At 47.0% G+C, this 26575-nt stretch overlaps 10 protein-coding genes across 10 annotated transcripts; 8 read left to right on the top strand and 2 right to left on the bottom strand.

The window, feature by feature from the left end:
- Nucleotides 1-1342: 1342 nt before the first annotated feature.
- Nucleotides 1343-3263, top strand: EV420DRAFT_649787 (uncharacterized protein). Its single transcript, XM_060482925.1, has 3 exons — nt 1343-1502; nt 1563-2985; nt 3038-3263. Exons 1-3 carry the CDS (start codon nt 1477-1479, stop codon nt 3047-3049), a joined length of 1461 nt encoding a protein of 486 aa, XP_060337405.1. The 5' UTR covers nt 1343-1476; the 3' UTR covers nt 3050-3263.
- Nucleotides 3264-4663: 1400 nt separating this feature from the next.
- On the top strand, nt 4664-5835 carry EV420DRAFT_1698732 (uncharacterized protein; the record flags this gene model as incomplete). Its single annotated transcript, XM_060479458.1, has 4 exons — nt 4664-5199; nt 5472-5527; nt 5664-5711; nt 5790-5835. Exons 1-4 carry the CDS (start codon nt 4927-4929, stop codon nt 5833-5835), a joined length of 423 nt encoding a protein of 140 aa, XP_060337404.1. The 5' UTR covers nt 4664-4926.
- A 3685-nt stretch (nt 5836-9520) lies between these two features.
- Nucleotides 9521-11341, bottom strand: EV420DRAFT_1635852 (uncharacterized protein; the record flags this gene model as incomplete). Its single annotated transcript, XM_060476502.1, has 6 exons — nt 9521-10216; nt 10274-10373; nt 10430-10558; nt 10619-10947; nt 11000-11272; nt 11324-11341. 6 exons carry the CDS (start codon nt 11339-11341, stop codon nt 9521-9523), a joined length of 1545 nt encoding a protein of 514 aa, XP_060337403.1.
- Nucleotides 11342-11575: 234 nt separating this feature from the next.
- EV420DRAFT_1635851 (uncharacterized protein) lies at nt 11576-12329 on the top strand (the record flags this gene model as incomplete). Its single annotated transcript, XM_060476501.1, has 4 exons — nt 11576-11657; nt 11707-11842; nt 11901-12158; nt 12206-12329. The coding sequence occupies 4 exons, from the start codon at nt 11576-11578 to the stop codon at nt 12327-12329; spliced, it is 600 nt and encodes a 199-aa protein (XP_060337402.1).
- Nucleotides 12330-13797: 1468 nt separating this feature from the next.
- EV420DRAFT_1635849 (uncharacterized protein) lies at nt 13798-14618 on the top strand (the record flags this gene model as incomplete). The annotated part of the gene is made up of 2 exons (XM_060476500.1): nt 13798-13985; nt 14225-14618. The coding sequence occupies 2 exons, from the start codon at nt 13798-13800 to the stop codon at nt 14616-14618; spliced, it is 582 nt and encodes a 193-aa protein (XP_060337401.1).
- Nucleotides 14619-14921: 303 nt separating this feature from the next.
- EV420DRAFT_1635848 (uncharacterized protein) lies at nt 14922-15699 on the top strand (the record flags this gene model as incomplete). The annotated part of the gene is made up of 3 exons (XM_060476499.1): nt 14922-15026; nt 15087-15272; nt 15343-15699. The coding sequence occupies 3 exons, from the start codon at nt 14922-14924 to the stop codon at nt 15697-15699; spliced, it is 648 nt and encodes a 215-aa protein (XP_060337400.1).
- A 513-nt stretch (nt 15700-16212) lies between these two features.
- On the top strand, nt 16213-18603 carry EV420DRAFT_1635847 (uncharacterized protein; the record flags this gene model as incomplete). The annotated part of the gene is made up of 11 exons (XM_060476498.1): nt 16213-16314; nt 16362-16541; nt 16632-16812; nt 16869-16925; nt 16978-16994; nt 17046-17254; nt 17308-17318; nt 17367-17625; nt 17676-18070; nt 18123-18302; nt 18374-18603. 11 exons carry the CDS (start codon nt 16213-16215, stop codon nt 18601-18603), a joined length of 1821 nt encoding a protein of 606 aa, XP_060337399.1.
- Nucleotides 18604-20659: 2056 nt separating this feature from the next.
- EV420DRAFT_1698730 (uncharacterized protein) lies at nt 20660-21350 on the bottom strand (the record flags this gene model as incomplete). Its single annotated transcript, XM_060479457.1, has 4 exons — nt 21055-21350; nt 20889-21007; nt 20781-20841; nt 20660-20715 (listed from the first exon to the last, which is right to left on the bottom strand). The coding sequence occupies exons 1-4, from the start codon at nt 21308-21310 to the stop codon at nt 20660-20662; spliced, it is 492 nt and encodes a 163-aa protein (XP_060337398.1). The 5' UTR covers nt 21311-21350.
- A 3694-nt stretch (nt 21351-25044) lies between these two features.
- On the top strand, nt 25045-26307 carry EV420DRAFT_649715 (uncharacterized protein). The gene has a single exon (XM_060482923.1). The coding sequence runs from the start codon at nt 25244-25246 to the stop codon at nt 26066-26068; it is 825 nt and encodes a 274-aa protein (XP_060337397.1). The 5' UTR covers nt 25045-25243; the 3' UTR covers nt 26069-26307.
- EV420DRAFT_1635843 (uncharacterized protein) lies at nt 26159-26367 on the top strand (the record flags this gene model as incomplete). The annotated part of the gene is made up of 2 exons (XM_060476497.1): nt 26159-26296; nt 26350-26367. The coding sequence occupies 2 exons, from the start codon at nt 26159-26161 to the stop codon at nt 26365-26367; spliced, it is 156 nt and encodes a 51-aa protein (XP_060337396.1).
- Nucleotides 26368-26575: the final 208 nt, after the last annotated feature.

Below are 26575 nucleotides of genomic sequence, written 5' to 3'. Positions count from 1 at the left end.
GATGCAAATCGAGTAGAATGAATTCTCCGGGGCATTAAGGTGTGTTGGTGCTGTTTTTGCTCGAGTTGTCAATTCAATCCTTTTCATAAAGTTCAGGGAGTCGCCTCGTTACTCAAATGTCAGCCAGTCACGCTATGTTCTCTGTTTCCGTTTTCAAAGACAGCCCAAGGTATATTAGTTTGAATTGCTTCAACTGTGATCAAATGTCCTGATAAACTTTAAGGCTCTTGTTGCGTTATTAGCTGGAGTTTGTGTCTATTTTGCCTGTTCCATTGTGTTACAGGTCTTGTCGTGCAATTCTTACACTTTTGTCCAAATAAGACCTTATCGTTCGTTGCTTTTGAACCATAGTCCTCGCACGACGAGTAATCTCGAGCATATGGCGTCGATCACTACAGGTCTTGTCTCAGGCCAGCGCTGCGCAGACCCGCTGATCTCATTTGGACGGAGATCCTAAGCCAGCGCTTGCCCACGAAGCAATGTCTTTCTCCCCTCAGTTGAGCATAGAGAGTATGGATTTGTTTGTAAAGCTCCGAGCCTTTTCGGGTCGCGGGGGGTCCTAGCTTTAATTAGCCAAGGTCTAATTTTCTAGCGTACAGGCTCATTCCGGGTACAACGTCTCCGGCCCTCTGATACGGCATTCTACATCCTGCATGACCACTACTCTTTACGTCTTATCAAGTCAGAACAATATGGGAAGCATACAACACGTTCCTAGAGTTTGGCCATGAGGATGCGTTTCTGCGCCAAAGAATACAGCAATGAGGTTCGTCTGCTGTAATCTTTTGGCGACGTTTCATATCAACATAGGCAATGTAGGTCCAATGGTATGGCATGTAGCCTGATGTATATCACGCCAGCGCCATCGTTACTCCAAAACTCGATTTAGCCCTGATCAACCAGTCCGTCGGATACGAATTTAAGTTGCAGCTGTGATTATCTGGTTCAGTATAATATAATGCCGCAGCCCTCCACCGACAATTACCATACCACTTTGAACGATGACATACGCCACTGCTTCTCGAGAGGGCGCGAATCTTTGAGAGAAGAGCAAAGGCAAGTACGTGCAAAGTCTCCCTACTGACCATCGCACTCATCCCCGCATGGCAGTCTCCTTGAGATGAGCGCTTTTGAGATGGCGTCACTTCTTCCGAACCCACAAGCGCTAAGCATCCGTACGCTTCCGGAAGAATTCGTAGGCGCTTGATTAGGCGCCGCCTGGTACAATGTTTGCGCTTCTCCTCCTGCAGTTATAAGTGTTACAGAGACTTTTCTGCAGACAGCTTCTGTTTTACAGTGTGTGGTACGCCATCTGAATATTTCCCTTGGTCATAGACATCGCGACAGACACAGTGTAAAGACATCGAATCAGGCTCTTCCTCGACACCAGATTGTCCTTGGCACTCTATCAGCGAGGTCCCAGTCTCCCGTGATCTGCGGTTCCCACCTTCAAGCGCCTTGTCTTCCTCTTCTCTCATGGATCCCAAGCAACCCGGCAATAGGTGAGCTGGTTTTCGTTGAAAGAATGGCAATCGCTGAACGTCGACGTTTTGCATGGACAGTCTCAGCACGGCCAACAGGGTTGCCAAGTTGATTGGCGACATCCACGCAAGATGTTCAAATTACCGTGCTGTATCTGAAACCATACAGTTGACAGAAAGCTGCCTAGAGTGTGTCCAAACTCGACTCGATATCTTCCACGAATATCTCAGGAGAGCAGAGTCAACTCTCTCACCTCGCGCCCAAAGTGCTCTCCTTCAATCCTTGCAGAATGTCGAGGATTTATTGTTCGAGTTGGGGGTCCAGCTTTCACCGAATATCGTCATGGGCAGGCTGAAGTGGATTGAGCCGAGGAAAAGGCGGATCAAGGATTTAGTCTTCGAGATCAGGATGTGGGTGCAAGAAGCGGGATTGACGATCCGCGCTTATGGTGTATTACTGAAGATCACAACCGTTGACCTTCTGTACCAACAATTGTTGGGGACGTACCATCATTCATTGACGATGGACGGTCACTCGTTGAAGATGTACGATCACTCCTTGACGAGCGCGTTGGCACTAGCGAGACGAATTCATAATCGCGCAGAGAAAGCACAGCCCCCCCTCATCCCCAACTCTGCCCTCAGAAGGGTTGGACCTGCCATCAAGAACCGCGCGTTTGCCACCCTAAACAACACAGACCTGGTGTACGCGGAGGCCCACTGCCATGTTGAAGACTCCGCAACGAGAAACGCCATCGAAAGGATGGCGGCGATCTTCTATGGGCCGGATTTTCCTTTTATACCAGAGCACCTCCTGCCTTGCATTGGCTTTGCAAAGCAGTACGATGGTAGAATGTATTTTCTCATCTACCAGCTCCCGCCCATGAGCCCGAAGCCCGACAAGAAGGCGCCCGTTCCAACGCTTGCGAACGCCCTGTGTAATGGCATCCGGATGGCGCTCGAAGACCGCTTTCGTATCGCAGCAGAGGTCACCATGGCGGTGCTGGAGCTGCACGCAGTGGGTTGGGTACACCAAGCCATTTGCAGCGATAACGTGCTCCTGTCGACTAAAGGAGGAGAGAAGGGTGCTATAACAGACGCTCAAATCAGTTCTGCGTACCTTATAGGTTTCAAACCTGTACATCTTCAAGATCCAGGCTTTCCAAAGCTCCCAGCGCCAAACGACTTTGCGGAACAGGGTGACGTTAGATATGATTTGTATCATCTCGGGGCCGTGCTCGTCGAGATCGGGTTTGGCCAGACATTGGGAGCAATACTTTCAACCGCACGCACGGTGTTGGGAGAGCCGAAGCGTGGAGAGACAGAATATGAGCGCCTGAAAGAGTGCGCCCGTCGATTGGGTAATAAGATGGGTTCGAAGTACGCCAATGCGGCAATGATGTGCCTCTTGTTGAGTAGGCAACCGAAGGATCCAGTAAGGCTCAGGGAAAGGCTCTTTGAGGATGTTTTGTGTCTTTTGAGGCAGATAATGGACGGCTTCAAGGTTTGTTCCGTCTCAGGTTACCCTATCCATGCACTATGCTTATAACTATCAGGCAGGAGAGTAGAAGAGAGCAGGCGATTAAAGAGAGATTATCCTCATCTAACACGACAAACAACGCGGCCAACGTTCCATGGTTGAAGCATTGTTTCTTGGTTTTATTCAAATAACCCACGCGTTCTCAGTCTAAACCGATAATATTCGTAATTTCAACCATAGAATTGATTACTACTGACATGTTTCCGAGAAAAAGCGATATTTATGTTACTCTCAGGCCACGCGCTTCACGCTGACAAGGCAATTTAACGGTCACGTGCGGAGATACAAATGATACATGCGACAACATTGACGTATAATTGATCGTCCATAGATATCAAGTGTAAGATATCTTTGTGCATTTCAAGTACCGTGATATGGTACTTGATTCAAGTAAAACATGGCAGAAATGGGTGTGATATGCCTTGACATCTTCCGAATTGAAGATATCTGCCGGTGTTAAGTACGACCAGGAGTCAATAAATATGAAATATAACGGCTGCAGAGTTTGAGATAATAATATGATATGTTCGAAGTGACGTCTGGCCTGTTCCCTTTATAAAATGATATACGTGATCGTAGAATCTTAGAGAACAGGAGTTTGTCTGCCATTTTCTTCCTAATCAAAAAGAGAGTACTGATATGACCGAAGCAGCAAAATGCCTTCCTGCTACTATAACGGGACGAGAGGCACCCCGGTCTCCAATAGAGGATAATGATTTAATGTTCTGGTACTTGTGTGGTACCATGGTAACTGGTTTCAGTCCGTACTACTTGGACTCCTCCCTGTTAATTTTCACAGAGGACACCGATCTAAAAAGGATCAGTTAAGATTCAAGAGGTCCTAGTGAATGCCGACTCACAGGTGTACAGCAATACTCACACCTAGGAATTTCTGAATACCGTAGATAACGCAAAAAAAAGGTGAGATTAATTGTAGATTCAATTGAAGTGTCAAGTTATCGAGTTTGCGAGGTGGTATCCTGGGTAGCGGACAACTAAAGCCAGTTGTATAACATGGAAGATATTCAGGATCCCGGGATGACTCAGAGTGAGATTGACGGTGAAATGATGACGGTACAAATTTATCACAACAATGCTCTGAACCACCACTTGACCACACAACACAATTCGTCTCGTTGATTTCAGGAACAGTTGTCACCTGAACAAATGTGTGGGAGGCAATAGACATGCAAGAAAAATGGCACTACTTGCCAATGTCAATGAAGTTATTGATGGCCGCTATCCTTTGACCATGATTCATCGGTATGTACACGACAGCTTTGGATGTGTATCACATTAGCGTGGTTTCACGTGATGTGATATGCACCTCGTCACTCTCCAGGTCACTCAATCTAGATCCAATAAGGGAACTAGGGCTTCGCACCATCACCGTATAGTATGGTTATATGGGTGCTGTCATACAGGTACCATACCCGTTCCATCTGGTGAAATAACTCACCCAGAAACGGATGGTATACGGACATCCCGTATCCCGTTAGCAACCGTATAAACATGGCTGTCATATGGTAATCAATGGCCATGTATGTATCTAAAAATAACTGTCATTAGATCATGCTGTACATGTGTTTGCCATACACTTAACATCGTACCACAATGTGCTGGCACCACAAGCTCTTCAGTGCTACCACCCGATCTTCTTTCACTCGCTCTACTCAAGCTCTAATCCTTACCAGCATAGAATACTTTCTATTTCCTGCTTCTGCTGCCTCTATTCTACTACTGTTTCATCCTTTGAGTTTGACTACCCACACATATTGCGCAATAATTTGCCCCCCACTAGCCTGTGCACCTGTCAAATACTGCTGAATTTTAAGCCAGAGGAGTTCACGAAAGAGTATATAATGGCCCTTTTTTTCGCAGACTTACGACCACATTCTGAGCATCATGACAGATCAGTGTGCCCTCAATGCCAACGGAAACTTGAAAATCAAATTTTATCACGATGCAGATGATGACGTGCCCATGGCAGGACCTGAAGCTGCTCCAAAGCCTCAAATATCAGTTATGTATTATTCAACGGCCATATTGACGACCGGCACGGCCGTCTATATACCCGTACCATACCGTCAACCCAGTTCTAAGAGCCTTGACGGTACAGTTATGGACCACCCGTCGCCTGTCACTGTACCGTGGCTATATGGCTGTATACTGTATACGGTACGGTGCGAAGCCCTAAAGGGAACCCTTTGGTCGTACAGTCACTGAGGCTTGTTTCACCATAACACATACCACTACTTCTTCGAGTTCTTGAGAAAACTCGAATCATTGAGAAGAAGAGCAAAAGTAGGTACATCCGAAGTCTTCCCAGTGCTGACCATAACACTCATCACCTCGTTGTGATCTCCTTTAGATGGGCACTTTTGACATGGCGCTATTTTTCCTGAATCCACAAATACTAGGTTTACGTCCACCGCCGGAGTAACTTGTAGGTGCTTGATTCGGCACTGTTCGCTGCAATCCTTGTGCTCCTTTTCAACTTGCCATTGTAAGTGCCGTTCAGAGTGCCCTGAACAAGGATTGCACTTGACATTGGGTGGTGCGCTACATGTATTGCATTTGACTATAGGTGTCGCGGCAGATACTGTGTAATGACTTCAAGTCATTGTCTTAGTCAACACCAGGTTAGCCTCAGCACAGTTCCGGTCTCTCGTGATTTGTGACTCCCACCTGTAAGCGCTGTGCTCTATGATGGTTGTCAGCAGGTAGCATTGTCTACGTCTTCCATAATCTACTGAAAAACAATCCAGTGATGAGCCTAAACTTCCATGGCAATGGCAAAAACCAAAACTCTAGAGGAGTTCACGGCAAATGGCGTGTAGCGGCAATAAAGGCTTTGTTGTTGTGCGAGTGTTTTGGTGCACCTCCGTGCGATGAATTCCTCAAGAACACAAGTATACACTGCGACTTTTCAGTCAGCGAAGTAGTACCCTTAACGATCGAGTACTAGAAAACGTTGGCTGTAAGCCGGGAAGGGTCTCGATAGACGAGAAGGAACAGAATCTGGTATAACTGGGAATACCAGCAAACCGTGAACGAAGTGACGGCAATTTAACTAGTAAAAGCCGTGGGCGATGTTGACAGAATTAGCGAAAATGCCGTCAAAGAGAAATACCGTTGGCAAGATAACAAATACTGTGGTGGCAAGAGACGAAAACTGTAGTTGAGAAATGAGAAACTGGCGGTAAAACGAAGATAAGACTGGCTGGCGATGATATGAGGGGGAACTAGTGACGGCAAAACGATGGCTGAGACTGGGCTGGACTGAAACTGAAACTATACTGAGGTTAACGATGGCAAAACAAAACTGATACTAAGCCTGAGTCTACATGGAGACAATCCTATACTGAAACTGATGGCAAGATACCAAATACCGTGACTGATGATCCTATACTGAAGCTGTTGACCGAAATTCCGTGACAGATGCTGCTGGCAGCAATAACAATACTAATCTGAGTCCACACGGGGACGTAACGATCCTGAACTGAACTGGGTAAAACGATGGCGATGTAGAAGGTGAAAACTGATGAAAACGATGCTGGCTGGTGAAAGTGAAACAATGCTGGTGGATTAAAAGATAAAAGCGAGTTGTGGATACCAAATTCCGTGTATTGGCGCAATATGAGTGTACACCAATACCATTAGAAGAAAAGCCATGACAGAGAGTATAACTTGGAGTGACTATGTTGTTATTGTCTATCTCCTAGCGAGTACAAGCGATAACAGTGGTCGATAACGTGGATGATGGCTAGTGTCCAGTAACTTGTGTCTAGCAACTACTACTACACTAGCTTTTATACTACAAGTCCGGAATAAAATTAGAATACTTGAAACGAGTCCTTAGTAAGTCCTTAGTACATTGATTGGTAAGAAATGATACAAAACGCATGCTCCCAGAGTTCTAAAGTAACAGCACCCACATGGTTTTACCACGTATAGACTTAGTGATCAGAAAGAATTCTGCCGACATACGGATTCTTGGGCTGCTGTGTTGCTGCGGCAAAGTACACTGAAGGTAGTACACTGAAGTAGATGCGTGCGGCATTGTCTTGGCATTGTAACAGCCTTAGTAAAGCTGGTGGAAAGGTCATGATATTAAGTCTTTTGCCATGGAATAGGTACTTTGGCGGCAGCATTCTATTAAGTGATGCTTGATGCTGATGTCAGCAATGGCTGTGCTGAGCAGTCAATGATGGTCCTAATTCTGTGAGATCTGCAATCAAGTGCCTGGTGGCAATAATGAAGTGGCGCATATTGATGCGGAATACGAGTTGGGATGGATAGTTGGTGGTAAAAGTGGGTATTGCCATGATTGCAATCGTTGACTTAGTGAAAGTCCGCTAAGTGGACAAGGCGTTTATTATAATGCTTAAAAACCATGAATTCTGAGCGTACAGAGCCTTGAGGCTCATCACCGGCTTCCCTTCTCTTTCAATTTCTACGTCGACCGCCTAATCTTCAGATGGACATCTTTTCCACTACCATCAAAGTTATCAAACTGATAAACAGCATCCACACGAAGTATTCAGACTATCGTTCCGCAGATCAAACCATCAGGTCCATGCAGCATCACCTGGAGTGTGTGGAGATAAGATTGGAGATATTCCATGAACATCTTAGCAATGCAAAGCTGTTGAGGATTCACCCTAGCCCGTTCTCGGTATTTCTTTCTTCAACTTACTTACTATATATATTTTTACCTCCTTTCTCTGGCCACTTATATTTACCAATTGCCCCTCGACACACCTCAGCCGTTCACTACCATTACGTGTGACTGACTGAGGTGTGTATATTGTTCTTATTATCTTTACTTGCCTCTTTCTTATGCTACATTGATGTAGCTGTTATATTCCTAACAGGTAGCGTATTTAATACAGCCATTCACTACCATTACGTGTGACTGACTGAGCTGTTATATTCCTAACAGGTTATGGGCTCCCGTGCTCATCCCTCCTGGTCAATAACACACACGTACTTACTGAATGACTCATTAAATCGCACAGACCAGTGCAAATCGAACATTGTCCAACCCCTATCATGACGACTACCTCCTCACAGCATGTCCTCCCAATTAAACTGGAGGACGACGAGAAATTTAATGGCGAGAATTGGGCAGCCTTTGAAATGGTCATGATGACTGAAGGAAATACCCAGTGGCCTCATCAACTACTGGGAAAATAAAGTCGTAATTCCTGGAACTACACTCACATCGTTACCATCCACTCCTATCAACAGTCTTTCCCTGAACTTATTCGAATATGCCCAACGTGAAAGTGTTGCACTCGTGTCGATTATTCGGAATGTCAAGGATGTATTTGGCATCGGAATTGATCCCCACAAACCATCGCACATGGCTTGGAATGTACTCAAGACCCAATACGGTGCATATTCAGACTTAATCTGTAACCGCAGGGAGAAGACACTGAAGGCAATGAAGTACCAAGATGGAGAAAAGGTCAGCGGAGACGGTGGATATATTGAAAGGATGCGAAAGCTACAGAAGGAGGCCAACGATGCAGGCGCAGGTATTGACGACAAAAGCTTCAAGACCACACTCCTAGACTCGTTCCCTGAGGCATGGGACTCGGTCATCAGCACACTCTATGCTGAAAACAACCTCACTGTCGTTATCGCACACCTTATTGCCCATGGCGAACCAGGCATTAATCCCTTTACAATCAATTAAAGGACTGCGGCAGCAGAGCATGCCTTAATGTATCAAGCCCTCCCATTGTAGTCAACATCTAATTAATTGAGACCAGCAGTGAGGCCAGCATCAGGGTTGGGCGCGCTTGGGCTCTCGTGGCACTCGCTATGCAGACCAAAAATAGTCTGCATGAATCATTTGATGGAATAGATTATACCGTTAATGTTTGTCCACGATCCGTACCCGATTTTCGGTCTGATAATTTTAGATGTTATCCCTAGATCAGGTATTTTTAGTCTGTTTTTCTCCTGAAGCCTGTTCCTTACCTGGTAAATATAGAATCCATCACTACCGTCGAGCGTTAGCACTATTTATGGGCTTCCTCGCCTGTCATGTCATCCCCTACTGCGAATCTCATGCTACACTCCAGGTGTGAGCACTATTTTTAGATCCTTCGCATGTCATGCCCTCCTCTCCCTAGCCTTGATATGTTTTTGGAGGTTTTCCCTGATCCCCATCCACATTCCCTGGTTCGTATTCTCATTCTCATGTCTTCATTGTGAAATGTCTTCCATTCTCATGTCTTCGTTGTGAAAACATTTCTTAAAAAAGTCCTGCCCAACTTTGCTTCTGCCTTGGCAGTCGCCTCGAATCAGCATTCACTCTCGCTCGCCCCAATCCAAAGACTTTGAACTTGGCAACACTGCTCTTCAGTCATCATGAGTAGCTACCGTTACGCTGAACTTCTAACTGCTTAATAAGTCTGAGGGAATCACATTCAGATTTTCAAGACCAACTTCATCTATTACACAACGCTACATTACATTCAACTAGCTACGTCTTCCTGACTCTACGTTTAGGAACCTTGGGTACAGCTATTGTCCCTCCCTCAAGCTCTGCACACTCAGCAAGCATAAGAATTTCCTTTGGCGCCAGGCCTGAACGAACCCTTTTGGCCCATGTCGCTGTAAGACCATCCTCAACCTGGGTGCCTTGGCGCTTATGAGTTTTCGTGCCAGTTGGCTGGGGTTCTTCGAGTTCAGTCCAAATAGAAGCAGCGGTGGCAGATTCCGATGTCCTTGTCTCTGATGGCTGTTTGTCTGAGGGAACTTCATCTAGCGGTTCTGCAGAGCAAGCACGGTTTTCTTCTTTGATTTTCTCCTCCTCACTGGCTTGGTGAGAGTCGTCTCCATTGATGTGAGGATTGGGCATCGTAACTTGTGAAGGAGGCTGGGCCTCAACTTCAGCAGATGGTACAGGTGACAATGGCAATGGTGAAAGCAGTGAATCGGAAGCACCGAGTTCTTTGCCAGCTGGGACACTGACGTCAACATTATTACCGGTATCATGGCTCTCTTTGTCGATGTTGTCATCTGGTTCTGCATTCTCCATGATCTTCTCTTCATCTAGCTTTTGCTGCCCAGTCTCCCCAACATCCATCTCAACATCTACAGCATCCTTGACTGACTGAGATGGACCCACCAAGTCGCCATCATGTTCGAAGAGCTCAGGCCAAATGGACATCCGTGGCTGTCATGACAGCGTCAATTAATGCCAGGCTCATTTATGTAATCACGTACGATACACCTGCTGAAGGAACCTTGTAAATGGCGTTAGATATGTCTCCTTGAACTTAGGAAAGACCTGGCCAAAGGTTCTTCCATGCTCATCTTCTCCTGCATGAAAACTGAATTCTACATCAGCAACGCTTGCAAGAACTAGTTGTGTAAGCCACAGACATACCCATATGTTGAGATCTTGCCATTTTCCCAAGGGTCGGGTCCTCCAAATATCATCATCATTGCGCACCCTGTCACTTTAGAGAGTGCCGCCATAAAAGTCTTTATTTGATCGGGAACTGCAGCAATTGCACTATAATTCTTATTTAGACAAAATATGTGGGTGGTAGGACGTCAAACATATGCAGCAAACATTTCCGGAGTGATGGGACCATCCTCCATGACTGACAACGGAACCTGCTCCTTTGTCCATTCCAACACCTGGTTCTGAACCACCTCGCTCTCCACCTCAAACACCTCTTTGGTCGTATCTTTAATCAATTTAAGTACCTCGCCTCGACTGCTAATACCAACTTTCCTCTGATCCACCAGCGGTTTGATGCGATCAACATAGTAATTGCATGAATACACCTCTTCCGCCTTTAACGCACGAGTCCTGGGCTTCACAAAGATGCCAGCAATGCGAGCAGCATTCTCGACCTTTTTGGCAGACCTGTGGTTTTGAAACCATTCTCTCATGCGCTAGCTCCAAGTCCATCAAGCCAGTCACAGTAAGCAAGGTAATTCGACTAACCTTGATATCACCATCCTTAGATCTGGCACCCTCCAGCGGAAACTCAAGCCAAAATCTGGGCATAAAGTCTTTTATGAAACTAGCAATTGCCGCATTCTTCCCTTTGGCTGACTGGGCGGTATGATATTCAGGCACTCCCCCCTCTAGAAATGTCCACTGCTCGGGTGTTGCCCAAGGTTTTGGCCCAGGTTTCTTCTGCTCTACAGGGACTGGTGGCGGCGATGCAGTGGGACCTGGTGGTGGCGGTGATGGAGGTGAGCCTAATGTTGCCATCTAAAAAAGAACATCAGCGGAAGCTTTTAAAATAACCAATAGCATAATTACCGTCTTTGAAATTACCATAAGAACAGTGATGCTTTACCTCCGTGTAGGGGGAAAAGCCACAGCAACTGTACAGTTGACCAGTGGGTTCTCCGCTGCCGATGCACCAGCTGAGAAGCCAGGACTATGCTCATTCATTTGAATCTTAATTTCGCTACAAATACTAGCAAATTGCTGTGGAGGCTATTTAAAAGGCGGTAATCATCTTATGGGAGCTTTTCATCCCTTGATTGATACCATCACTCGACCCTGAAAATGACCCAGCAATCGCAGCTTAACCTTACTCCTCAGGCCCTGGCGGCGCTTTTAGAGGCGCTTAATGCGCTCAATTTGAATGGTCAGTCTTTTTTTCACCCGCATTACCACCTTGACTGACTTTTCTTCAGCCAACAATGCCAGCACGTCCACCTCTGCTCCTGGAGAGCCGGAGGGTGAACCAGCTCCTGCTCCCATTGCTGAGTCGACTCAGGGAGCCGTCGCTGGTTCCGCCGTCGCCAGTCCCTCCCCTGCCCAAGCTCCTGGGTAAGTCTCCCAATTACGCCTGTCAGTGCAGAGTGATACTAATTCTCATTCCTACTAGTAACCTCTGGTGCTTCCTCCAACACTGCCCGGTGTGGTGTTGCATCCGTTCACTAGAACCCTCCTCCCTGCTGTCTATGCAGCCAGGCAGATCGTCGTCAGTCCTCTTGTGTCCCTCCTACCCAACAGCCACCAGCACAAGTCCACTCTGGCTTCCATTGTTCGCACTATGGTGTGCATTCAATCCCGCTGTTGGGCAGTCCAGTGAAGCGTGGTACGTTGTTACTGCAGGCCGTGAGGTTGGTATATTCTCCAATTGGTATGTCAGTCTCTTTGCTGTTTGAATCTAACTGACAGGCGTCACAGGGAAGTCATTCAGCCCTTGGTGTCTGGCATTGCACATGCATGCCATTGCAAGTATAAGACGTGTGCAGAGGCCGAGGAGGCATTCCAGACGGCACTCAGCCAGGGCAAAGTCTGTGTTCTTTGAGGTCGCCACTTTTTTTCTTGGACTTATCTTAGCTCTCATCTCATGTTCCCACCTGCTTTCCTTTCATGCTGTTATTGACTCATTTGTTGTGATATTCTGATATAAAACTGTGCCAAAAAAAAATATCTCTAGTATCGTAGTTAGATTTAGCTAGCCACCCAAAATATATACTGTGATTATACCTTTAAAAAACTGCTGCAGTGTTGCGGAATACCAGTCGCACCGAAAAAAATACCTCTGCAGCTTACAATATGAACTAAATGAAATGCTTCCATGGCACACATTCAGTCCGAGGTATTAGCAGCGCAGCCGAAGTTATGGCCGAAGTATCTGGTGGCTTGGATTGAAACTGTACAGTTGCAGCTCAGAAGTTCAGAAACTACCGTATAAGAATCAAATAAGGATATAAACCATGGGAAAACTCCCATTGACTCTCAAGCACAATCATTCGCCATGGCATGCATTGTCGACGTTGATGAAAATGACTTGTAAGTTGTGAATTACCACGTGCCATATGGTCAATATACTAATGTCTTTTTAGAGCCGCCGCCCTTGCTATGGTCCGGTGGCATTGCCCCTCTACGCAATTGTACAAAATGTGAGTACCTGCCAGTGACACAGCATCATTCATGCCCCTGATGCTGAATACAGACCGCAGTACCTCCCGTTTGAGCACTCACTCCTTAGTACTCTTGACACCAACTTCCGAATCAAGATGCACCACTTTACACATACGCACAAACACGGATACCATGGTAGTTACCTGTACCCTCATGGAGACACTGATGGTGAGGCCGTAGAGAGGGCCTGGAGTTCTGCAGGAGCGATGACTATCTACCGTACTCATAACCCCTGTCATGTATTCTATCTGTCCTGCTTGTAGTATCTACACTCTCATTTGTAGTCATCCAATGAAAATCTCCAAAGACAGGCCAACCGCACCTACCAATGAAGTTAGTGACCCGATCTCAGCAGCCAACTGAACAACGTGCCTGGCAAATCCTGGTCAGACCCTCCCTGACACCCAGTATCTACCCTCCCCAGGTCTTATTTACGAGAAAATCTTAGATCAGAATCCTAGGACCAGTGCGAAATGAGCCTGAAAACCTTGCATATGAGTTGGGCAATGGTACATGAAGACGATCCCGTCCAACTGCCCAAACGAATTTAAATCAGTATAAAGTCATTAGACGAATGGATGATGATTACCACTAGTGATCACTATATGAGTGCTTGCTCTATCTTGTCGACCCTCATCTCACATCTTCGCAGGTCCTCCCTCTGCAACTAATTGTTCGTTAGGGACGCTAAAGGTCAGATGATGATATTTATGCAGCTAAATTCCATTCCAGAGGTCCTCTAAGCTCAATATATAATTAATATCAGCAGAAACCACTATGGTTGGACCCTGCAAACCAGCCATGGCATCTTCGCTCGGCACGTAATTTTCCCTTCACCGCTGACCATGATGGATCCTGACCTCATCACTGCTACTACCGAGATTGCCAGCATCACAGTATCTGACGCTGTGGATACGCCAAACACCACCTCGCCTGCCCTACCTTCCTGTCAGCCACGGGGTCGTCCACGCAAGTACCACACAGCAGATGAAAAAGCTGGTGCTCATGCCTTGGCACAGCAGGGATACTACGAAAGGTATGATTACCCCATCAACCGCAGATGACCGAACTTGATGTGCTTTGCTTCTACAGAAATCGCGAGGTAGTCTGCAGGAAAGCATGCAGACACTATGCACCTTCGTCCTCGGATAACCATGAACGACCTTGCCGCCATGTCACTCCCAAGGAGCCACGTCAACCTTGTCATCCCTCAGCCACTTACCCATGCGTTACTCAGTCATGATTACTGTATTAATGCCTGACTCATTTATCCAGATCTGTTGCGAAAACAACCATGCTGGATGATTGGAAAGCTAGCATCGAGAAAAACCAGGCGTGGCTGACTCGACATCTCAACAACCAACCTCCAGCCATGCTAGCCGCTGCTGTATGCTTGCGTGCCTGTGAGGCTCATGTCACTGACCCGAGCATGGTGATATCAGAAGCCCTCGAGCCGTTCAATAGAATGCAAACTCGTATCAACATCATCAGCACTAGCATATATTGGCGAATGGGATGTACCAACTTGTGGAAGGTCGCTGAGAAGTTGTGTAGCCAAGTTCAAGAAGTGGTCAACCTCTTGCAGGACCTCCTATGCTCAGCACTATCTGGCATCAGTGAGCTCAGGATGGCATTCAATGAGGGTACACTAGCATACCAACAGACATAGGATTTTGCCTTACTCCGTGTCCTCCTCGGCTATAGTTACCTGATTTGTTTTGTAATGTCAAAGCCCATGTGACATATCCCAACATGCTTGCACTTTTTTCTTCCTCTCTTACCATCATCTCAGTTTCTTGCACACATGCCTCACATGGATCCCTCCCAAAATTTCACTGAAGGATATATCTCACCAATGCTGCAGATCGTTTGATGCAGCGAGCATTACCATGTGTCCCTCTTTGGCTTCTCCGAGCCTTCTCATAGATTGGATGACTCATCAGACCATATACGGCAACCACGAGCTTCCCAAATGTCTCCCAACTCCCCGCTTCGAAGCGTTGGTCCCTTATCCTCCCTCTCACTGCAATGGACTGACGACGATGACAAGAATGTCTGGGGTCTGCCACCATGTCCGGTATGTCTGGTGTCGTATCTTTCCAAACATACAACCAATCCTCACTTTTGCTCTGTGTAGAAACGGATCCCTCAAGCGCTATTCAGCTGCTCTATGCAAAAAACCTTAAAAGAGCACTTTGATGTCTATGTGCATGCCATCGAGCATGAGGAGACCGACGAATTCTGGGAGTGGTTTATGGACATATGGGTGCGATTGTACCCAGAAACTGTTACAAATCACTGGGCAAAGGAATACCAAGCCAGCGTACAAGAGTGCTACTGAGTGCATGGTCATCCCACCTTGATGTTAGCATCCAACTGACTGTTGGTCTTAGCGGATCGAGACCAGGCTGGATCTTATGGGCAGCCAAATCGCCAAAAATGAGCTTGCGATGTATAAGTTCATGTGCAGTATCCCAGAGTCTGTCAGCGACGATTCGGTGTCATCCAGTACTAGCGAGGATTCGACAGATCAGTTTTTATCAGGTGACGATGATGACGACGATGCAAGCACTCTCTCTTCTCAGGTTAGCTGTTCGACTTCACTTCTGGCTTGGGCGGATGATGGCCATGATATCCTCTTGACTGATGGCAAACAAGGGAAGAAAGCGAAGAAAGTCGGGTTGGAGTTAAAGATGAGAGCCAAGACGAGGCTGTTGTACTGGCAAGTGGCGTTGCCTGTCAGGAAGTGATGTCAATCCTGCAGAGTGGGAGCGAATCGAATGTTGATGCATGGGTTACTGCTATGGGGTATGATGAGCTGGATGCCCAAGTTCCTATTACCAGTATGACAGTGGCTGGGATTACTACCATTTACGAGGACTAGTAGTACTTCTACATGTTTTCTAGGTCCTACAATCATATCTAAGTACTTTTGTGCTGCTCATTTTGGTTTGGTGGTGTTTGGTCTGTCAGGTCATTAGGCTTAGCTAAACCATCCTTTATGCTCCCAAACATGTGAAAAATCAAATGACCGCAAATTTCGGCCGATGTTTCGTTCTCAGAAGATCAGCTCGAGGAAACTGTGACTGCACCATGTCCTGTGCGGCTATGACATACAGATTATAATGTCAATGCAACCAGCCACTCAAGGCTTCAAACGACGACTACCTATCACAAAGCGCCTCCCAGTCCATCCAAAGCTCGTTCTGCGTTGCACGATCCTGTTCTCGAGGAATTTTCAGGAGTAGATCTGTCATGGCTCAATGGTCCTACGCTCGAAGAGGAAAACAGCAACTCTGACTCAGAGGAAGAGGATCAAGCAATGGATCCCAGGGGCGTCGACTGAGGATGCAGAAGTCCACCAGGTATGGTCAGTCTCTCTCATGCTGTGCCCTCCTAATCTATATCTCAGGATGATCCTCACTTCCAGGATTGGTTGCCAGCTCACATGGGAGTTTCCTCGAAGAGATGTTTCTGGATGAACACCCTAGGCAGTTTGGGTTCTCATGTGCTCGGTGTCAAACTTCTGCAGCGGAAGTCACCCTCTACCGATGTGCCTCCTGCAACGAACGTTTCATGTACTGCGACGAGTGTATGGTCTGCTGGCACTATGGCAATCCACTGCATAGAATTCAGGTATTCCTTTATCTGCTTTTACGATGCGCATTCTCACAGTAATTAGGAATGGACTGGAACTTTCTTCAAGAGGACCACACTTGGAGTGCTGGGTCTGGTGATGGCCTTGGGTCATGACCCGGACACTTGCTGTCCCACTCCACTTCGTGGCCAATTGCATGTTCTGGATCTTGAAGGAATTCAAACCGTACATGTCGACTACTGCGATTGTATGCAATCTCTCCCTCGTTGGTGACAACTCCTCTGGTCCTGGTTCTTTCCTTCCACTGTTGTACACCCCCAGATGGCGATGACATTTCAGATGCTGGAAGTATTCCACCTGCTGTCGTTTATGTTGAAAGTGTCTGGGTACGAGTTCTATCACACCCTTGTCCGGCTCACAGACAACACAGGAACGTGTCAACCTCCAGTAAGTCATGCCTTCAGCTTTGCGTTTCAGTTTCCTGACTGGTGTTTGCAGAGTCAGTTCCAGGCATTCATGAGGATGGTTCGTGAATGGCGCTATCTGAAGCTCCTCAAGCGTATGCTAGACAAATCTCCACGCGATTTGAAAGGCTTGACACCTGGGAAGCTGCCGATTCCAGTGGGATCATTGGCAGTGAAATGCCCGGCTTGTCCTTGGCCTGGGATTAACCTGGAGGAGGGTTGGGAAAATGATACCATGAATCTGTAAGTGAATACTGAATGTATTGATGTTGATGTGCTCCTGATCACCCTTTTAGGTGGAAATACAGTCTCTTCCTCGCTATCGACGCCAACTTTTGACTTGTCCAATTCGTAGTCTCAAACGCAGCACGAGATCCAAGCCTTGTCAATGGAGCTGGTTTTGTTGTTGCACAGGAAAGCTTTAGGAAGCATGTTGCAGAATACGGCAAGTGCATACCATATGACCCTAGTGATTGTAGAGACCACCAGGCCGTCAAACTGGTGACTTCCAAACATGGTGCTGGCTTGGCAATGAGCAGGGTTGCGACAGTGGATTGTGCTCGGCATGATGCGAAGGGACCTGGAGCGGTGACAATACTTGACCACAGTGAAGAGTGAGTCCAGTTTATCTATGTTGCCGACTGAGACTGAATGGGACCAAAAGACAAGTCTGGATGGATTATATATTTTGCTCCCGAATGCAACAGTCAACACTGCAGCACATTGTGGTTTCATACGATATCAATTGCCAGTGGTCTAAAAAACTGTGGGAACGAATTGCAATCTATCCGTCTTCGATGACACCACATCAAGACCCCGGCGATTTTGTCTATCTAATTCCGAAGTTTCATCTCCCAGCCCATATACCCAGCTGCCATGTGAAGTATTCCTTCAACAAGACACCCTATGTAGGGCTGACCAATAGAGAGGCCCCCGAACATGGCTGGAGTAGACTGAACCAGCTTGCTGCCAGTTTGAAGGTTATGGGACCGGGAGGATATCTCGACACCCTGGACAACCATATCGGCGACTACAATTATAGGAAGTCAGCGTTGATGGGTGGGTCTTGACGTCTCTGTTTGGATCACCACTTCTTATATTCATTTGGCAGGCTCCACTCTGTTGAAAGGGATCCTGGAGGCCATCCCAGCCAGAACCTTGCATAGCGCTGTCTACGCTGAGTTCACTGCATCTCTACCCAAGCAAGATGTTCAATGTTGGAGTGAGGCTATTGAGGCATGGGAGCGAGATCCAGTCAATGCTGTCAATCCATTTGAAACCACTGTCGCTTGTACGTATCTCTAGGTTTATTTTTGGGTTGAAGATTCTTATCACCATGTGTAGAACTGACAACTTCCAAAGTCCATCTTACCCTCGCCCAAGAGGAAGCCACGGAAATAGCAAAGATCGCTGCCCATGAGATCCAGGAGCACGACAAGGGAGCCCAGGAAGTGAATGAGGACATGGCTGAGAGCACAGCTAAGAGCGCAGATTTCACTGAGGAAAATAGTGAGGATATCTTTGTGGTGCGCCATGAAGTCAGGCCGAGCACAATGATCCTGCAAGGTGTTGAGTTGGAATCCGATCAGTGAGTGTGCATGTAAATCTCACTTGATAATCAGCTGATGATGAGCTTCACTGTAGATGACATCTCAAATTAGCTCATGCAGCTCTGGGAGCTCATTTGACGGATCGTGACTGGGCCAAAGTCACCGAAGGTCTGAACAGACTACGATGCTGTATGGATACGTGGTTCGAGGTCCAGCAGGTATATATACCTGGCATTGCAGTGTGGCGGGCTGAGTGGAACAAAGCACAACTGCTTGCTAGGTCTCAGGCTGAGGCCCTGAGTGCAGAAGCAGATCACTGCAGAAACAGTGGGACGAGGGAGACAGAAGAAGGCTCGACAAAGTAAATGGCGACCGAAGGTGTCTGTGGAGGAAGCTCTCGATGCTGTTGCGATGCCACTCTTTCTCCCAAGTGCTTGCTTGGGATGCCTTCGCCAGAGACAAAAGCTCATGGATTTCAAATTCCGACTGCAGGAGGTGGAGGCCTATGAATGCTTGATGACTATGTGCTGACTACTGATCTATTGTTCCCATCTCTACAAATTCAAGGACAAACACGTCACTGGACAAATGATGAGCACATGAGCCAGATCCACCGTCTCCAATGTCATCCATAACATTGATGAAGCTGTGACCAGATATCGGAAACTTTGTGGTGATCTCATGGTTCTAGCAAGTGCGATTGATGGTGGAAAGTCGGGATGGGACCGCCAGCTGCAGGAGCTGAGCGCTACAGATGTCCGTCCTCTGGAAGAGATTTTACCAGGGGAAACAGAGGGATGGCGCGCAATGAGCTGGATCTGGCAGGTGCATCGACATGACACTGATGCCGAAAAGACCGTGGAGGGTAAGTGACTTTCATTGTTGCTTTGATTGATCTGATCGCAATGACGTGTAGCCTTGAGAATTGAATGGTGCAAGACAAGGGCACGCGCTCATCGCTGGCAGTGAGGAGGTGATTCTATTAGAGGAGGAAGATGAAACAGGTGAAGGCTTTTTTTGCATCAGAAGGAAGGACCTGGTTGGTACGTGCTGCACGAGAGGACATCTCTGAGGGCGAGCATGCATATTCCCTATGTCAGGCTGACATATGTGCTCGCATGCAACAGCATTGCATCGACCTCTGGGTGAACATGCCCACATGGTTGGCCACCGGCATAGTCCCGCTTGCGAGGCGAGGTCGTCCCTGCAAGCCCAAAAAATCGAACCATGTAGTCGTGTAGATATATTCATATTTTGTTTCAATACGACAAGTCAAAAAACATGGGTCTGAAAAAAATCTTTTTTGGAAAACATATGTGCCAGACATTGGAAGCCACACAAGAACAACACTGCGATGGATGGGACAGACTTAAAAGGGTGAAGGGAATAAATCAAAGTGATGAAACGGTGACAGGTACAACATCATCATCAGGTTTCACATCAAAAGAACTTAACAAACCTGATCTGCTGGCAAGGAACAGTGAATCTTTGATCTGCAGCATGTTGGACCCAAGTGGGAACCAAGGCGCGATCTTACCAAGCAGGTTGCACCTTGTTCGTCATCGTCGACAATGACCACACCTCTTGGCCATGAGGTCACAATGCAGAGGCTGGTTGGCCACCCATTTTCCTCTACCAAATTTCCTTTGCAGCGGGAATCAATAATGTATCATGCTAAAGTACAATTGCAAGGGTTTATTCTATTACACCTGTACTGACATGGCAGTCTGTAATAGATTACCAGGCAATTAATGGGTGGGTGAATGAGTAGTCAGACAGAACTCCATTAATAGCCCCTCAACTACTCAGGAGTCTACTGTGCAAGCATTGCAAGCATCAATTCAAGCGCTCACCCTTCAAGTACAAAGCCTTTCCTCGAGAAGGAATGCAGCCCCCAGGACAGACAAATCTCACACCCCAAACGATGCATGCAAGGGACTGGGACACACCCTCGACAAATGCTGGAAATTAGGAGGAGGGAGACAGGGGCAGTATCCGCCTTGGTGGAAAGGGAAACGGGATGCACCCGTGCTGAGCTCTGCAAATCTAGCGACCTCCAATGCGACATCGTCCGAAGCAGGTTCCGTCTACACAAACGTCACTGGCGCTGAACATGCGCATTGATAGAGAGGACATGAAGGCCATCGAGAAGATCTTAGAAGAGAAGGAAGCAGCATTCGTGGTCAATAATACTAGTCAAGGACTTATAGACAACTCACTGCTGTATGGGGACTCTGGAGCATCCACCCATTTCATCCAAAACAGAGATTGCTTCTTCCACTACATGCCCTTGGGTGCAAACATCAGGAACCTCTAGGGCTGCGCACCATCCATAACCATCCATAAACCGTATGGTCAAGGGCACTGATGGCTTCGGACCATACAATTATAGCTGTGACGGTCATATATACGGCCGTATTCATGGCTACTGGGTATGTTTCTAGAACTGACTTGATTTTAGTGCTGAATGTGATGAAAATCAATGTACCATACATTTCAACATCGTCAGAGCACTTCTGGTCATGAAATTGACCATTTTGGCCCAGTTCACAAGACTTAAGGGGTCATTGGTGATGTCATAGTGCTTTGCATGCAATATTTTGAACTCGCAAAGGTGCCCAATATGTTGCATCTGACTCGGAGACACATAGAACATGATGGTGAGTAATTCTGGTCTGTTTTCAAGAGCATTTATGGACTTAAAAATGCGTGCTCCCCCCTTGTAACACTGCCACAAATATATGGCCATCGACAGCCGTGTTGTACGGTATGGCTCGAGGTGCTCACGGTGTCGGTACGTATACTGTACATGGAAGCCATATTTCCATACAATATGGTTATGGCGTGCAGCCCTAGGAACCTCGTCAAAGGCTGGCGCATCACTGAACATACAAGGGATCGGTACCATAGCCTTGAAATCATCTGTCTCAGGCGTTAACAACATATTCACGCTCAGCAAAGCTCTCCACTGTCCAGATGTATCGGCGAATCTAATATCAATCAGTCGATTAGACAAGGAAGGGTGGTTCATAACCTTTGGGGGGAACCAAGCAACCTTCGTTGACCAGAAAGGAATCCCGCAATTCACCGTGACCATGGTAAATGACCTATATGCAATCAATGGGTCATTGCTACGCAGCGAAGAGTATACTGCACTTGCTGCTAGATCTCTGGAAACAGCCATACCCATGGAAACATGGCATATGTGCTTTGCTCACCATGGTATCAGCCGAATCACTGAGCTGCAGAAACTTGCGCTAGTTGATGGTCTGAACATAAAGGAAGGGGAACGTGCTGAGGGAAAATGCAAACCTTGCATCCTGGGGAATCAGAAAAGATGGCCATTTGATGCTAATGTGGTCCTGGAAACAGTGGCCTTAGCATGGGTGATGGTGGATATTTGGGGACCTGCTCACATCCGATCTATTGGGGGAGCAAAGTATGCACTTGTATTTGCAGATGATGCAACGTCACAGAAAACGCCATATTATATATCCGATCGAAGGGCCAAAACTATGCTCGAGGCCTTGAACCAATTCACTGTCATGGCTGAACGACAAATGGGGAAGAAGTTAAAGAAAATTCGTTGTGATAATGAATTCCGTAATGACCTGTGGAAGAAATGGGGATTAGAGAGGGGAGTAATCTTTGAATTTACTGCTCCCTACTCATCGGCAGCCAATGGGATGGCTGAACATACACTGGGGATTGTGTCTGGGATGGTCCGGATTTTGCTCCTAGAGGCGAAGATGTCCGACGGGTGGTGGGCTGAAGCCTGTGATTATGCGATCAAGGTCGGAAATTTGCTCCCATCTGCATGACATCCGGGGAAAGTTCCAGAAGCAGAGTGGACTGGCACACGACAGACAGTAGGTCATCTGTGAGTGTGGGGATCAACGTGTTATGCAAAGATCCCCACTGAAAAAGGACACAGCAAGTTATCTCCATGAGGACAAAAGGGCCGATTTGTTGGCTTGGCAGGCCATGGATCATACAGAATTCTGTTGGATGTACCTGGCAACACTGTCATAGTCTCTCGTGATGTTATCTTCAAGGAACTGGCTCCTACGCATACCGTTTCTTCTCATGAGAGGGAGATAGCGTATGAAGATATTGCTGTTGGAATTATTGCAGTGGGAGGCTTGCAGTAGGTATAATACTGAATTGTTAGCTACTAGAGCTCCTAATGAGCTCCTTATATACTACGAAAAGTATCTAGAATATTCTACCAAAGTAACTAAATATATCTAAGTATCGTGACAAATGAGTAAGCCGAAGCTTCGGGAATCTTCTAGTACAAGCTTGAAGTTGTAAATCCCAACAATTGCTGAACCACTCGTCGAAACGATCGAGAATCCTCCACAGCCACCAATCGATAATAATAGCCCTGATCGTGATCAACCAGTTCAATTGCCTCTGGTCCAATTACCAAATGTACATGTTCAAGCGCCTCCACCTCGTGCAATCCAAAATACTGCTCCAGCAAGATGTCCATCCCACATTCCAAAGCCTACCAGAGCATTACTCGAGTCAAACGAGTACATGCGACGTGAGGAAACTGCAAAACAACAAGGACATAATTGGGCAAATGACAACATCGTCCCACTACTTGCAGAGGAAGACGACGTAGAAGACATCATGGCCTTGAAAGCCTCCGAAATCAGTAACATTGTCAACAGACATGATATGTGGGTACCGGAGAACTACCACCAAGCTATGACCAAAGCTAGGATTTGGAAAGCCGCAATGGATGCAGAAATCCGATGCATGGAGGAGAGAGACGTTTGAAGAGTCATACCAAAGGAGTCATGGATGAAGGTAATTGACACACAGTGGGTATTTGATAAGAAGCTCGATGGTGAAACTGGAGAACTCGTGAAACGCCGTGCCAGACTCGTCGTCAAAGGGTTTACCCAAATCAAAGGTCTTCACTATTATGACTCCTTTGCCGCCGTTGTTCGATATGAATCTCTATGAATGTTCTTCGCAATTGTCGCTGCCCATGGACTCAACTTCTGGCTCATAGATTTCGTCAGTGCATACCTGAATGCAGAGCCTCAAGGAGAAAATTACGTCTCACTGCCACAAGGATATGAGGACATAGTAACAAGAGACTATCCAAAGGGAGAATATGTCTTGCAGATGATGAGAGCGATGTATGGGATGATGGATGCAGGGAATGCATGGTTTCATGAGCTGAACAATACTCTATTAGCCCAAGGACATAAACAATCACGAGCGGATCCATGCATACGCCTTCTAAAGAATGGACCCGAACGAACGTACACATGCATGTACACGGATGATGTTTCAGGCACGTCTACATCAGAGAAGGAAGGCCAATGTGTCCGAAAGGAGATTGGGAGCGTCTATGAGATAAAAGACTTGGGAAAGCACAATAGTGTGTTAGGAATGACTGTGGAGTTTGATGAAGAAGCTGGTACCATCTCTTTGCACCAAAGGAATTTGATACTGAAGACACTAGAAACCTTCGGGATGCTGGACTGCAAGCCAAAAGTGACTCCGCTTCCGGTCGGAAGCTTGATGAACCTCGAGACGCAGCCCCAGCCAGTTCCAAATGCGGATAGAGAATTCATGGGGGATAAAGATTATCGTGGTGTTCTCGGATCACTCAATCATATTGCCAATGGAACGAGGCCTGATATTGCCTTTGCTATGAACTACCTCCAACAATATGCCTCAGACACTCGCCCTATACATTGGAATCGTGCCATGCACATTCTCGCATACCTAAAAGGATCAATTGAATATCGGATCACTTACCATCGAGGAAACGCTGATGATGATGGGTTGACTCCCGTTGGATACGTGGATTCGTCTCATGGTGATGATAGGACATCTGGGAAGTCAACGATGGGATATGTTTTCACCATGGCTGGTGGACCTGTTTCCTGGAGCTCTCGATCTCAAAAACGAGTCGCGTTATCAATGGCTGAAGCGGAATATGTCACCACAGTTCATGGAGGGCGTCAATCATTGTGGATGGGATCGTTTCTAGACGAAATCGAGTTGTCAAAAGACCGCCCATACCCTTTAAATTGCGACAGCAATTCGGCGATCAACCTAACGCAAAATACCAAAGGTCACGGCAAATCTAAACACTTCGCAATGGACTATCACTGGATTCGTGACAGCGTCAAACTAGGTGAATTGGATGTACGTTACATAGCATCTGAAGATAATCTTGCCGATATCTTCACAAAGAGTGTTCTGAAACCACGAGCGACGGAGTTGTTGAAGAGGATGGGGATGACCAAGGTGTAGAATCCTACGGGCGTAGGCTTCAGGGGGAGTGTTGAGGATTCACCCTAGCCCGTTCTCGGTATTTCTTTCTTCAACTTACTTACTATATATATTTTTACCTCCTTTCTCTGGCCACTTATATTTACCAATTGCCCCTCGACACACCTCAGCCGTTCACTACCATTACGTGTGACTGACTGAGCTGTTATATTCCTAACAAAAGCAAGGTCTTACCAAGGACGCCCAACGAGTCTTCCGTCAATCCTTGCAAAAGGTTGGGGACCTACTGTATGATCTAAGGGACCAACTACCTTCAGACATCAGGGTTAGGACAAAACTGAGCTGGATCGGGTGGAAGAAAAGGCGAGTCGACGATTTGCTTTCTCAACTCAAGACGTGGGAGGAGGAGGTCGGATCGATGATATTCACGTACAGTCTATTGCTGAATGTCCTGGCTATCAAAAACTTCGATTCCTTGTATGAGCGCCTATCTCGTACAGATGATCAACCGTTGATCGGCGCATTGGCACTGGCAAGACGAATTCACGGCGGCCAAAATCTTAAAACCTACCATATTCCAGTGTCTTCGCTGATACCTGCTGTCAAACCTGTCATTACCGATCGTGTGCTTGCCCAATACGGCTCAAGTCTAGTTTACTTGGAGAAACATGAGACCCACTCGGACGCGCTCACAAAGATGGCCGCGGCGTTCCGTTCACCTGATCTTCCTTCAATGCACCTTCTCTCATGCCTCGGTTTTACTGTGTGGCATGAGAGTGAACGCTTCCTTGTCTACCAAATTCCAACCCTGACCCCAGGGATCGTTAATCCGGCTCGTCTTCCCATGCTCGCCTACGTTTTGGACAATGACATTCGGATGGCGCTCGAAGGTAGTTTTCGTATTGCAGTGGAGATCACCACGGCAGTGATGGAGATTCATGCGGCTGGTTGGGTTCATAAATCCATTCGCAGTGACAATGTGCTCGTATCGACGAGGGGAGGGGTAAAGGGAAGGAAAGGGGACGCTGATGTCAGTTCAGCATACCTCGTTGGCTTCACAACTGCCCGCTCTCAGGCGGTCTCCTCAGGTCGCTTTCCTGTGACAGATCCTATTCACCGTCTGTATCACCATCCTGAGCGACAAGGTGGAAGCAACGACAGTGTTGTCACGTTTGATATCAGACATGATATGTATAGCCTTGGGGCTCTACTCATCGAGATCGGCTTCGGGAAGACGTTGTAGGTGCTTTTTTCTTTGGCGATGGCGACGACTGGATCGAGGGAGGACAATCATAAGCGCTTGCTAGACCATGCTCATCGGCTGAGCACCAAGATGGGCTCGAAGTACGCAGGTGTAGCCATGACGTGCCTTACGAAGAGTACACCCCTCCAAAAGAAGACGGAGGAGGTTAGGAAGGAGTTTTACGAGGACGTTTTATGTCCTCTGCAGGAGATAATGGACGGATTCAAGGTTTGTCTCATAATGCGTTGGATTACTCGTTCTTTGTGCTGATTTGCCGGTAGAAGAAGAAACGAGTGTAGAGAAATAAATCTCCTGAGTATGGCGGCGCACGCCGTTCATTTCGGAAAATCTAAAGGAAAGAAGTGATGTATATTATAGAAAATCATGATAAGGGCGCACTTTTCCTTATGCGGAGCGCTCCGACTAAATGGCATGAATGATTAAGCCATTTCGCCCAAGTCATCCCCTGTCGGAAGCACTACCTCGATGACAAAGAGTTATCTATAC

This window comes from Desarmillaria tabescens, assembly GCF_030435595.1.
Source record: "Desarmillaria tabescens strain CCBAS 213 chromosome Unknown EV420scaffold_3, whole genome shotgun sequence".
Taxonomy (NCBI): Eukaryota; Fungi; Basidiomycota; class Agaricomycetes; order Agaricales; family Physalacriaceae; genus Desarmillaria; species Desarmillaria tabescens.
Note: the sequence above shows the minus strand (reverse complement) of the source record. Positions and strands in the feature narration are given on the sequence as shown.